General features: G+C 42.9%; 1 protein-coding gene across 2 annotated transcripts in view; it reads right to left on the reverse strand.

Moving 5' to 3' along the window:
• Window positions 1–13,132, reverse strand: part of LOC137630634 (juvenile hormone esterase-like) — a 34,045-nt gene that overhangs the window by 15,004 nt on the left and 5,909 nt on the right. For both annotated transcript variants that reach the window (XM_068362244.1, XM_068362243.1), the window contains exons 4-7: window positions 13,081–13,132; window positions 11,497–11,608; window positions 10,612–10,832; window positions 8,686–8,881 (exon numbers count right to left, since the gene is read on the reverse strand). The exon at window positions 13,081–13,132 is cut by the window's right edge and continues 22 nt beyond it. In XM_068362244.1, coding sequence (XP_068218345.1) covers window positions 8,686–8,881; window positions 10,612–10,832; window positions 11,497–11,608; window positions 13,081–13,132 — 581 coding nt within the window. The remainder of the gene's footprint in view (window positions 1–8,685; window positions 8,882–10,611; window positions 10,833–11,496; window positions 11,609–13,080) is intronic.

Consider the following 13,132-nt stretch of genomic DNA (forward strand, 5'->3'; position numbering starts at 1 on the left):
AGAGCCCTAGGGTCTGTTTTAAAACTAAAAGTGAATGACCTAGGAACCACTTCCACCAGAGCCCTAGGGCCTGTTTTAAAACTCAAAGTGAAAGACCTATGAACCCCTTCCCCCAGAGCCCTAGGGCCTGTTTTAAAACATAAAGTGAAAGACCTATGAACCCCTTCCACCAGAGCCCTAGGGTCTGTTTTAAAACTAAAAGTGAATGACCTAGGAACCATTTCCACTAGAGCCCTTGGGCCTGTTTTAAAACTAAAAGTGAATGACCTATGAACCCCTTCGCCCAGAGCCCTAGGGCCTTTTTTAAAACTAAAAGTGAATGACCTATGAACCCCTTCCACCAGAGCCCTAGGGCCTGTTTTAAAACTAAAAGTGAATGACCTAGGAACCACTTCCACCAGAGCCCTAGGGCCTGTTTTAAAACTCAAAGTAAAAGACCTATGAACCCCTTCCACCAGAGCCCTAGGGCCTGTTTTAAAACTCAAAGTGAAAGACCTATGAACCCCTTCCACCAGAGCCCTAGGGTCTGTTTTAAAACTAAAAGTGATTGACCTAGGAACCACTTCCACCAGAGCCCTTGGGCCTGTTTTAAAACTCAAAGTGAAAGACCTATGAACCCCTTCCCCCAGAGCCCTAGGGCCTGTTTTAAAACTCAAAGTGAAAGACCTATGAACCCCTTCCACCAGAGCCCTAGGGCCTGTTTTAAAACTCAAAGTGAAAGACCTATGAACCCCTTCCACCAGAGCCCTAGGGTCTGTTTTAAAACTAAAAGTGAATGACGTAGGAACCACTTCCACCAGAGCCCTTGGGCCTGTTTTAAAACTCAAAGTGAAAGACCTATGAACCCCTTCCCCCAGAGCCCTAGGGCCTGTTTTAAAACTAAAAGTGAAAGACCTATGAACCCCTTCCACCAGAGCCCTAGGGTCTGTTTTAAAACTAAAAGTGAATGACCTAGGAACCACTTCCACTAGAGCCCTTGGGCCTGTTTTAAAACTCAAAGTGAAAGACCTATGAACCCCTTCCCCCAGAGCCCTAGGGCCTGTTTTAAAACTAAAAGTGAATGACCTAGGAACCATTTCCACTAGAGCCCTTGGGCCTGTTTTAAAACTCAAAGTGAAAGACCTATGAACCCCTTCCACCAGAGCCCTAGGGCCTGTTTTAAAACTAAAAGTGAATGACCTATGAACCCCTTCCCCCAGAGCCCTAGGGCCTGTTTTAAAACTAAAAGTGAATGACCTAGGAACCACTTCCACCAGAGACTTTGGGCCTGTTTTAAAACTCAAAGTGAAAGACCTATGAACCCCTTCCCTCAGAGCCCTAGGGCCTGTTTTAAAACTCAAAGTGAAACACCTATGAACCCCTTCCACCAGAGCCCTAGGGCCTGTTTTAAAACTCAAAGTGAAAGACCTATGAACCCCTTCCACCAGAGCCCTAGGGTCTGTTTTAAAACTAAAAGTGAATGACCTAGGAACCACTTCCACCAGAGCCCTTGGGCCTGTTTTAAAACTCAAAGTGAAAGACCTATGAACCCCTTCCCCAAGAGCCCTAGGGCCTGTTTTAAAACTCAAAGTGAAAGACCTATGAACCCCTTCCACCAGAGCCCTAGGGCCTGTTTTAAAACTCAAAGTGAAAGACCTATGAACCCCTTCCACCAGAGCCCTAGGGTCTGTTTTAAAACTAAAAGTGAATGACGTAGGAACCACTTCCACCATAGCCCTTGGGCCTGTTTTAAAACTCAAAGTGAAAGACCTATGAACCCCTTCCACCAGAGCCCTAGGGCCTGTTTTAAAATTCAAAGTGAAAGACCTATGAACCCCTTCCACCAGAGCCCTAGGGTCTGTTTTAAAACTAAAAGTGAATGACCTAGGAACCACTTCCACCAGAGCCCTTGGGCCTGTTTTAAAACTCAAAGTGAAAGACCTATGAACCCCTTCCACCAGAGCCCTAGGGCCTGTTTTAAAACTCAAAGTGAAAGACCTATGAACCCCTTCCCCCAGAGCCCTAGGGCCTGTTTTAAAACTCAAAGTGAAAGACCTATGAACCCCTTCCACCAGAGCCCTAGGGTCTGTTTTAAAACTAAAAGTGAATGACGTAGGAACCACTTCCACCAGAGCCCTTGGGCCTGTTTTAAAACTCAAAGTGAAAGACCTATGAACCCCTTCCCCCAGAGCCCTAGGGCCTGTTTTAAAACTCAAAGTGAAAGACCTATGAACTCCTTCCACCAGAGCCCTAGGGTCTGTTTTAAAACTAAAAGTGAATGACCTAGGAACCATTTCCACTAGAGCCCTTGGGCCTGTTTTAAAACTAAAAGTGAATGACCTATGAACCCCTTCCCCCAGAGCCCTAGGGCCTGTTTTAAAACTAAAAGTGAATGACCTAGGAACCACTTCCACCAGAGCCCTAGGGCCTGTTTTAAAACTCAAAGTGAAAGACCTATGAACCCCTTCCACCAGAGCCCTAGGGCCTGTTTTAAAACTCAAAGTGAAAGACCTATGAACCCCTTCCACCAGAGCCCTAGGGTCTGTTTTAAAACTAAAAGTGAATGACCTAGGAACCACTTCCACCAGAGCCCTTGGCCCTGTTTTAAAACTCAAAGTGAAAGACCTATGAACCCCTTCCCCCAGAGCCCTAGGGCCTGTTTTAAAACTCAAAGTGAAAGACCTATGAACCCCTTCCACCAGAGCCCTAGGGCCTGTTTTAAAACTCAAAGTGAAAGACCTATGAACCCCTTCCACCAGAGCCCTAGGGTCTGTTTTAAAACTAAAAGTGAATGACGTAGGAACCACTTCCACCAGAGACCTTGGGCCTGTTTTAAAACTCAAAGTGAAAGACCTATGAACCCCTTCCCCCAGAGCCCTTGGGCCTGTTTTAAAACTCAAAGTGAAAGACCTATGAACCCCTTCCACCAGAGCCCTAGGGCCTGTTTTAAAACTCAAAGTGAAAGACCTATGAACCCCTTCCACCAGAGCCCTAGGGTCTGTTTTAAAACTAAAAGTGAATGACCTAGGAACCACTTCCACTAGAGCCCTTGGGCCTGTTTTAAAACTCAAAGTGAAAGACCTATGAACCCCTTCCCCCAGAGCCCTAGGGCCTGTTTTAAAACTAAAAGTGAATGACCTAGGAACCATTTCCACTAGAGCCCTTGGGCCTGTTTTAAAACTCAAAGTGAAAGACCTATGAACCCCTTCCACCAGAGCCCTAGGGCCTGTTTTAAAACTAAAAGTGAATGACCTATGAACCCCTTCCCCCAGAGCCCTAGGGCCTGTTTTAAAACTAAAAGTGAATGACCTATGAACCCCTTCCACCAGAGCCCTAGGGTCTGTTTTAAAACTAAAAGTGAATGACCTAGGAACCACTTCCACCAGAGACCTTGGGCCTGTTTTAAAACTCAAAGTGAAAGACCTATGAACCCCTTCCCTCAGAGCCCTAGGGCCTGTTTTAAAACTCAAAGTGAAAGACCTATGAACCCCTTCCACCAGAGCCCTAGGGCCTGTTTTAAAACTCAAAGTGAAAGACCTATGAACCCCTTCCACCAGAGCCCTAGGGCCTGTTTTAAAACTAAAAGTGAATGACCTATGAACCCCTTCCACCAGAGCCCTAGGGTCTGTTTTAAAACTAAAAGTGAATGACCTAGGAACCACTTCCACCAGAGACCTTGGGCCTGTTTTAAAACTCAAAGTGAAAGACCTATGAACCCCTTCCCTCAGAGCCCTAGGGCCTGTTTTAAAACTCAAAGTGAAAGACCTATGAACCCCTTCCACCAGAGCCCTAGGGCCTGTTTTAAAACTCAAAGTGAAAGACCTATGAACCCCTTCCACCAGAGCCCTAGGGTCTGTTTTAAAACTAAAAGTGAATGACCTAGGAACCACTTCCACCAGAGCCCTTGGGCCTGTTTTAAAACTCAAAGTGAAAGACCTATGAACCCCTTCCCCAAGAGCCCTAGGGCCTGTTTTAAAACTCAAAGTGAAAGACCTATGAACCCCTTCCACCAGAGCCCTAGGGCCTGTTTTAAAACTCAAAGTGAAAGACCTATGAACCCCTTCCACCAGAGCCCTAGGGTCTGTTTTAAAACTAAAAATGAATGACGTAGGAACCACTTCCACCAGAGCCCTTGGGCCTGTTTTAAAACTCAAAGTGAAAGACCTATGAACCTCTTCCCCCAGAGCCCTAGGGCCTGTTTTAAAACTCAAAGTGAAAGACCTATGAACCCCTTCCACCAGAGCCCTAGGGTCTGTTTTAAAACTAAAAGTGAATGACCTAGGAACCACTTCCACTAGAGCCCTTGGGCCTGTTTTAAAACTCAAAGTGAAAGACCTATGAACCCCTTCCCCCAGAGCCCTAGGGCCTGTTTTAAAACTAAAAGTGAATGACCTAGGAACCATTTCCACTAGAGCCCTTGGGCCTGTTTTAAAACTCAAAGTGAAAGACCTATGAACCCCTTCCCCCAGAGCCCTAGGGCCTGTTTTAAAACTAAAAGTGAATGACCTATGAACCCCTTCCCCCAGAGCCCTAGGGCCTGTTTTAAAACTAAAAGTGAATGACCTAGGAACCACTTCCACCAGAGACCTTGGGCCTGTTTTAAAACTCAAAGTGAAAGACCTATGAACCCCTTCCCTCAGAGCCCTAGGGCCTGTTTTAAAACTCAAAGTGAAAGACCTATGAACCCCTTCCACCAGAGCCCTAGGGCCTGTTTTAAAACTCAAAGTGAAAGACCTATGAACCCCTTCCACCAGAGCCCTAGGGTCTGTTTTAAAACTAAAAGTGAATGACCTAGGAACCACTTCCACCAGAGCCCTAGGGCCTGTTTTAAAACTCAAAGTGAAAGACCTATGAACTCCTTCCCCAAGAGCCCTAGGGCCTGTTTTAAAACTCAAAGTGAAAGACCTATGAACCCCTTCCACCAGAGCCCTAGGGCCTGTTTTAAAACTCAAAGTGAAAGACCTATGAACCCCTTCCACCAGAGCCCTAGGGTCTGTTTTAAAACTAAAAATGAATGATGTAGCAACCACTTCCACCAGAGCCCTTGGGCCTGTTTTAAAACTCAAAGTGAAAGACCTATGAACCCCTTCCCCCAGAGCCCTAGGGCCTGTTTTAAAACTCAAAGTGAAAGACCTATGAACCCTTTCCACCAGAGCCCTAGGGTCTGTTTTAAAACTAAAAGTGAATGACCTAGGAACCACTTCCACCAGAGCCCTTGGGCCTATTTTAAAACTCAAAGTGAAAGACCTATGAACCCCTTCCCCCAGAGCCCTAGGGCCTGTTTTAAAACTCAAAGTGAAAGACCTATGAACCCTTTCCATCAGAGCCCTAGGGTCTGTTTTAAAACTACAAGTGAATGACCTAGGAACCACTTCCACTAGAGCCCTTGGGCCTGTTTTAAAACTCAAAGTGAATGACCTAGGAACCCCTTCCACCAGAGCCCTAGGGCCTGTTTTAAAACTAAAACTGAATGACCTATGAACCCCTTCCCCCAGAGCCCTAGGGCCTGTTTTAAAACTAAAAGTGAATGACCTAGGAACCCCTTCCACCAGAGCCCTAGGGCCTGTTTTAAAACTCAAAGTGAAAGACCTATGAACCCCTTCCACCAGAGCCCTAGGGTCTGTTTTAAAACTCAAAGTGAAAGACCTATGAACCCCTTCCACCAGAGCCCTAGGGCCTGTTTTAAAACTCAAAGTGAAAGACCTATGAACCCCTTTCACCAGAGCCCTAGGGTCTGTTTTAAAACTAAAAGTGAATGACCTAGGAACCACTTCCACCAGAGCCCTTGGGCCTGTTTTAAAACTCAAAGTGAAAGACCTATGAACCCCTTCTCTCAGAGCCCTAGGGCCTGTTTTAAAACTCAAAGTGAAAGACCTATGAACCCCTTACACCAGAGCCCTAGGGCCTGTTTTAAAACTCAAAGTGAAAGACCTATGAACCCCTTCCACCAGAGCCCTAGGGCCTGTTTTAAAACTAAAAGTGAATGACCTAGGAACCACTTCCACCAGAGACCTTGGGCCTGTTTTAAAACTCAAAGTGAAAGACCTATGAACCCCTTCTCTCAGAGCCCTAGGGCCTGTTTTAAAACTCAAAGTGAAAGACCTATGAACCCCTTCCACCAGAGCCCTAGGGCCTGTTTTAAAACTCAAAGTGAAAGACCTATGAACCCCTTCCACCAGAGCCCTAGGGTCTGTTTTAAAACTAAAAGTGAATGACCTAGGAACCACTTCCAGCAGAGCCCTTGGGCCTGTTTTAAAACTCAAAGTGAAAGACCTATGAACCCCTTCCCCCAGAGCCCTAGGGCCTGTTTTAAAACTAAAAGTGAAAGACCTATGAACCCCTTCCACCAGAGCCCTAGGGCCTGTTTTAAAACTAAAAGTGAATGACCTATGAACCCCTTCCCCCAGAGCCCTAGGGCCTGTTTTAAAACTAAAAGCGAATGACCTATGAACCCCTTCCCCAAGAGCCCTAGGGTCTGTTTTAAAACTAAAAGTGAATGACCTAGGAACCACTTCCACCAGAGCCCTTGGGCCTGTTTTAAAACTAAAAGTGAATGACCTAGGAACCACTTCCACCAGAGCCCTTGGGCCTGTTTTAAAACTCAAAGTGAAAGACCTATGAACCCCTTCCCCCAGAGCCCTAGGGCCTGTTTTAAAACTAAAAGTGAATGACCTATGAACCCCTTCCACCAGAGCCCTAGGGCCTGTTTTAAAACTAAAAGTGAATGACCTATGAACCCCTTCCCCCAGAGCCCTAGGGTCTGTTTTAAAACTAAAAGTGAATGACCTATGAACCCCTTCCCCCAGAGCCCTAGGGCCTGTTTTAAAACTAAAAGTGAATGACCTATGAACCACTTCCACCAGAGCCCTAGGGCCTGTTTTAAAACTAAAAGTGAATGACCTATGAACCCCTTCCCCCAGAGCCCTAGGGTCTGTTTTAAAACTAAAAGTGAATGACCTAGGAACCACTTCCACCAGAGCCCTTGGGCCTGTTTTAAAACTCAAAGTGAAAGACCTATGAACCCCTTCCCCCAGAGCCCTAGGGCCTGTTTTAAAACTAAAAGTGAATGACCTATGAACCCCTTCCCCCAGAGCCCTAGGGCCTGTTTTAAAACTAAAAGTGAATGACCTAGGAACCACTTCCACCAGAGACCTTGGGCCTGTTTTAAAACTCAAAGTGAAAGACCTATGAACCCCTTCTCTCAGAGACCTAGGGCCTGTTTTAAAACTCAAAGTGAAAGACCTATGAACCCCTTCCACCAGAGCCCTAGGGCCTGTTTTAAAACTCAAAGTGAAAGACCTATGAACCCCTTCCACCAGAGCCCTAGGGTCTGTTTTAAAACTAAAAGTGAATGACCTAGGAACCACTTCCACCAGAGCCCTTGGGCCTGTTTTAAAACTCAAAGTGAAAGACCTATGAACCCCTTCCCCCAGAGCCCTAGGGCCTGTTTTAAAACTCAAAGTGAAAGACCTATGAACCCCTTCCACCAGAGCCCTAGGGCCTGTTTTAAAACTCAAAGTGAAAGACCTATGAACCCCTTCCACCAGAGCCCTAGGGTCTGTTTTAAAACTAAAAGTGAATGACCTAGGAACCACTTCCACCAGAGCCCTAGGGTCTGTTTTAAAACTAAAAGTGAATGACCTAGGAACCACTTCCACCAGAGCCCTAGGGCCTGTTTTAAAACTCAAAGTGAAAGACCTATGAACCCCTTCCACCAGAGCCCTAGGGTCTGTTTTAAAACTAAAAGTGAATGACCTAGGAACCACTTCCACCAGATGCCTGGGGCCTGTAGCGAGTTTAGTCCTTATTGTTTTTTCTCATCCAATAACGGCTACCATTCACTGTTGAAAACTTTTATCAAACCAGTGTATCTTGAAAAGATTTTGATTCGCTGACTTCACTGAAGTTATTATCCTATGATGAAGTATCCTAAAATGAAGAATCTTAGGAAGAGTTATTCCTGCCATATGTTTAGAGATCCTAACATTCATGATTTCAAGGAAAGATTATTTTGTCAAATATCTTGGTTTTCAATTAAAGTCACTGATATCTCAAGGATTTCAACTAGCGGAACTTCACTTGCAGTTGATGATGCCATGCATAAATTATTCCTGATATCTAGAACTTTATTAAAAGTTACTTATGTCTCATAATGAGGGATAAAATTATCCAGGACTTCACTGGGTTAGGTTATTTGATGAGGGACCCTTATCTATCCTTGGAATTTCTTGGGAGTTCTTAACGTCTCACGATGCTGGAAACTAGTATCGAAAACTTATTGAAGAAGAAGCTATGGAAGAATAAGCTATTGTTCACTGTGTGAAATTACTTACTCCCTACAACAAGAAATACTAGATGATAGATCAAATAGTATTCAACATCTCTGGGGGTTGCCTACGTAATATAATGAAAGACTCTGATATGTCGGACTACATTGATCAAACTTATTGTATGGGACTTCATTGAGGGCTGTCTATGTCTTATGATGAGAGACCCCAATGTGTAGAAGTTTCCTGAGGATTCCTACACTTATGCCAAGTGATCCAAATGTTTAGTACCTCCCTGATCCTAATGACTAGGACTTCACTGAAAACTTTATGCATACATACTACACGATAGATCCTAATATCCAGGATTTCAATCAGTGTTATGTTCACTCTATGATGAAGGATCCTATTATAATGAGATTAAACCAGGGTTACTTACGTCCCACGACAAGAGATCCTTCATCCCTTACTGTCCCCGCCATCATGGGAACCTTCAAGAAATCTCCTCTTTCTAAGGTTTTGAGAGGCTCTTCAGGTATGACGAGTTCAAAGTCTTCAGGGAGCTCTTCCATATCAGTTTGTACCACAGGACACAAAGCTTTGAATCCAAGCCCTCCCTCTGCCCTGTCGTCACTCTGATAAGGGAAAATTACTTCAGTAAAAAGAGAATATTTGATTTCAAAATTGTTATGGAATATGAATCATCGCATGCAGACATCTAGTAAACAAATTATTTGGGTATTGATATGGACAGTTAGATACAAACCTCTAAGGTTAGCAACAAGAAACGTAGACTTAAAGATATTGAGAACTATTACTATTAAGTAAATGCATACACCACACGCACACAAACACAAATATATTAGAAATTATCGAGGTATAAATCACTTAGTATACCAGGAAGATATGTGGTAGAAATTTCATTGCGAAAGTATGACAGAAGACAAAAGGGCTGATAGGGGAAGAACACCGTGGGTTGAGGCAAAGAGTTGAAAGCATATGGACAAATCTTATGATGGAAGTGAAGCGGTTATTAGAGTATGCGTGCAGAGAACTGACTAGTTTGATGTGAAAGGGAACCTAATAGAAGGGTGTATTATGTCTTTATGGCTTTTCAACATCTCTACGGATGTGGTAAGGGAAGAGATCACGGAAAGGAGAAGAATTCCTGACACACCCCACTCCGAAAAAAAAATGCACCTTGTCACATCTTTACTACACAGCGAGTAACCAAACAGGTAGCGTAGGGAGAGATGGCTGATGTGGTGGGTGGGGAACTCACCGCACAGTAAGGTTGCGACAGGGCGCACTTTCTTAGAGCAAAGTGTCCATCTGTACATGTAAAGTAGGGGGGGGGGGTGTTAAGAAAAGATGTTGTGAATATGATATGAAACTGCAGAAGTGGATAATTATGAGAGTAAGAAAGTGTATTTGCAAGAGGAGAAAGTTGAGAGTAATTGTGAGCAAGAACAAGGTTTGGTGCCGTTAATGGCAACGATAGAGATGAGGTAATGAAGGTTATCATGGAAGACACGAAGTAATTGATTCGTATAAGTATCTTGATGTGAATAAAACGGATCATAGCAAGACAAAAGAAGAGGAGAGGCAAAGAATACGCGAAGCAAAAAAAGGAAGGAGGACTTGTGCAAAAGCCTGTTACGACACTTGAGGATTCTGCAGAAGACAATGTGAGAGTCTATGTAAGGATTGCCGACTACACTGTCATATATGGAATCCTGGTGTCGATGTTGAATTAAAAAATTGGAGCGGTTGAGTTGAACTATTTTTTGTAGTATATATGATGTAAGAAGAAATGGCGATGACTGTGGAAATTATCCGAAATAGAAAAAAGAAAAGAAAAGGATGAATCACAGTATTCTTGAGGGATTTGTTCATTTGGTAAGAACGCAAAACAATATGTTAGTGGAATACCTCAGAAGCTTTATGAAGTAGATAGAGGAGAAGATGATGGAAAAGTGGGGCTTTGATATCCATGAAGCGCAAGAGCGCAGGCAAGATAGAGTTTAGTGGCGCAGTGTGTAGGGAACTTTCTGTTTTAGTTTATGAATAAGATATTGGTGTATTTATATTTCCCACGTTAAAGGCTGAGGGTGGTTGAGCATTGTGTTTTTTCCTCTCTGGAGCTACCCCTGGTAGGGTATAAAATATATATATATATATATATATATATATATATATATATATATATATATATATATATATATATATATATATATATATAAATATATATATATATATATATATATATATATATATATAGAGAGAGAGAGAGAGAGAGAGAGAGAGAGAGAGAGAGAGAGAGAGAGAGAGAGAGAGAGAGAGAGAGACAATGGCTTCCTCTTACGTATATTATTGTGCTAGCCTCGTAGATCTCTGAATAAGTTTTATTCCTCATGCATTCAAGTTGTTCAGATATAACCTCAGTGTAATTGCAGTTCAGTGTAGCAGCAGTCAGATAAAATCCCTCCTTTGGGTTGGGGTCAATCGTCCATAATTCCAGCGCAGATCCACTCTGGGGGATCATATGATGAAGGAGATCTCTGCCCTCGTTTTTAGGGGCTGTCTCTGTGTAAATGAGGAACAGAAGTTACAGACATCTGGCTGACTATTGGCCCTGTTTATCACACAATTGTAAATATAGCATACACACCTCATGTATGGGTAGGTAAGGAGCCATTAATGTTAGGCCACCACTATTTATATTAATCTATAGTCAACTGTGTAGTAGTATTTCACATAAAGAGCAATTCTTCACTCGAAGGGTTAACTACATCGCTGATATTGCTCAGTCCCTAATTTCCTCTTAGTAAGGGTAGAAGCGAATCTTTATCTATGGTAAGCAGCTATTTTAGAAGGACCCCCCCAGAATTAAGCCTTTGTTCTCTAGTCTTAAGGTAGTGCCATAGCCTGTGTACCGTGGCCTTCAGCTGCCTTGGGTTAGAGCTCTTGCTTGAGGGTACACTCAAGCACACTATTCAATCTGTTTCCTGAATTCCTTTCCTCACTGGACTATTTTCTATCTTGAAACCCTTGAGCTTATAGCATCTTGCTTTTCAAGCTAATCTACTGACGCTCTTATAAAATTCCTCAGAGCATGACCATTTCACACTACTTGAGACCTACTTTATAAAAGTGGAACAACTTCTAAAATCATAATACTTCACCAACATTTACATAACAGCGACAAAACCGCCAATGTTGACAAGCAAAAGACAGTGAAGAAACTCACTGTTTGTCAGAGGAGTCAGTTGCATCCAAGAGGTGCTGGCTCCCCCTGCACTTTGACCAAACACAGTCACCAGGTCTCTGTCTCCGCCGAAATTGCTGATGTACTTTTGAATCTGTTAAGAATAAACACGACATTCAGGAAAATATTTAGATTTCCGTTACTCATTTTGTGAACTTTGTATTAGTTATTTTTTTTTCTACTGCGTAAATCGTTTACTCAATAATGTATTTTACTTGTGTAGTGTTATTATTCACCATTCATAATTAAACAACTAGTGCAATATCATAGCCTTCATTCAGGATAATATTTAGATTTCCGTGATATTTCTTTTCATACAGTATTTTGTCACAATCGTACATACCTAAAGATGAATAGATAGAGCGGTTAATGGGTAAATACTTGTATAATGATAAAGGTTAAAGGTGTCTGGTTTCAATTCCAGTTCCATCAGAATAAATGCTCACCAGAACGTCAGCCGGGCAAGCCCAACCCCCCACTGTAGTGCCCTACCACGGTAGTGGCCTCCCCAGTAAACAGCTTAAACTCATGGTCCTGGCGGGGATCGACCTGCTACCATGCTAATGCTAGGCAAAGACGTTACCACTGTACTAGCCAGGAGGCTATATAGCCATATAGACAGATAGATGTATAGACAGAATGACAGCTGGGGTCCTCCCATACAAACAAGTACTATGCAGGTATTCATTAAGGTCAATTGCCTTTAAAATCGAAATCATACATATATATACCAAGGCACTTCCCCCAATTTTGGGGGTAGCCGACATCAAACAAATGAAACAGAAAAGGGGACCTATCCTCTCTACGTTCTTCCCAGCCTGACAAGGGACTCAACCGAGTTCGGCTGGTACTGCTAGGGGTGCCACAGCCCACCCTCCCCCGTTATCCACCACAGATGAAGCTTCATAACGCTGAATCCCCTACTGCTGCTACCTCCGCGGTCATCCAAGGCACCGGAGGAAGCAGCAAGGCTTACCGGAACTGCGTCACACTATCTCGAAATCATACAAATACAAAAAGTCTACATAAGGAAACATTTTTAAAGTTAAATTCTTTGAATTCAAATGTATACTGTATCATGTTAAATATTATTTAATGAAAGGGATAACAAGAGCAATGGAAAATCAAATCCAATTCTGAGATTACTCTCGTTGAATTCTGTCTTGCTACTAAATAGAGATCTATCTCATCCTTCCATATTATTCTTTTGTGTTCTTTGGATCTTGGTTACAAGAAGGTTTCACGTCTTGTTTTCAAGGTTATTAAGTCTACATAATCTTCAACAGTTCTGGGAATTGGATTATAAATAGTGATTAAACTACGTTAATTGGATCTATCTACTATCATTAAGGGTTAATGAACACAAAAGAGAGCTTTAGATATACGCATACACCTTAAAAAATTTGAAAGAAATAAAACAACATCCCACGAACATAATATACTGCATAGTGAGATTCTGATCGTGAAAGAATTGATATCCATTTGACTGGAAAGAAGGGAAAAGGATTCTTTTTATGGGACCATGGCTTATTTTGATAACAAATCAAACCTCCAGGGTCTTCTTACCCATCTGAGAGCTGTGATTTGGTCCATCAGAGCCATGTTACCCGGGCTGTCT

This window comes from Palaemon carinicauda, chromosome 38 (genome assembly GCF_036898095.1).
Source record: "Palaemon carinicauda isolate YSFRI2023 chromosome 38, ASM3689809v2, whole genome shotgun sequence".
NCBI lineage: Eukaryota > Metazoa > Arthropoda > Malacostraca > Decapoda > Palaemonidae > Palaemon > Palaemon carinicauda.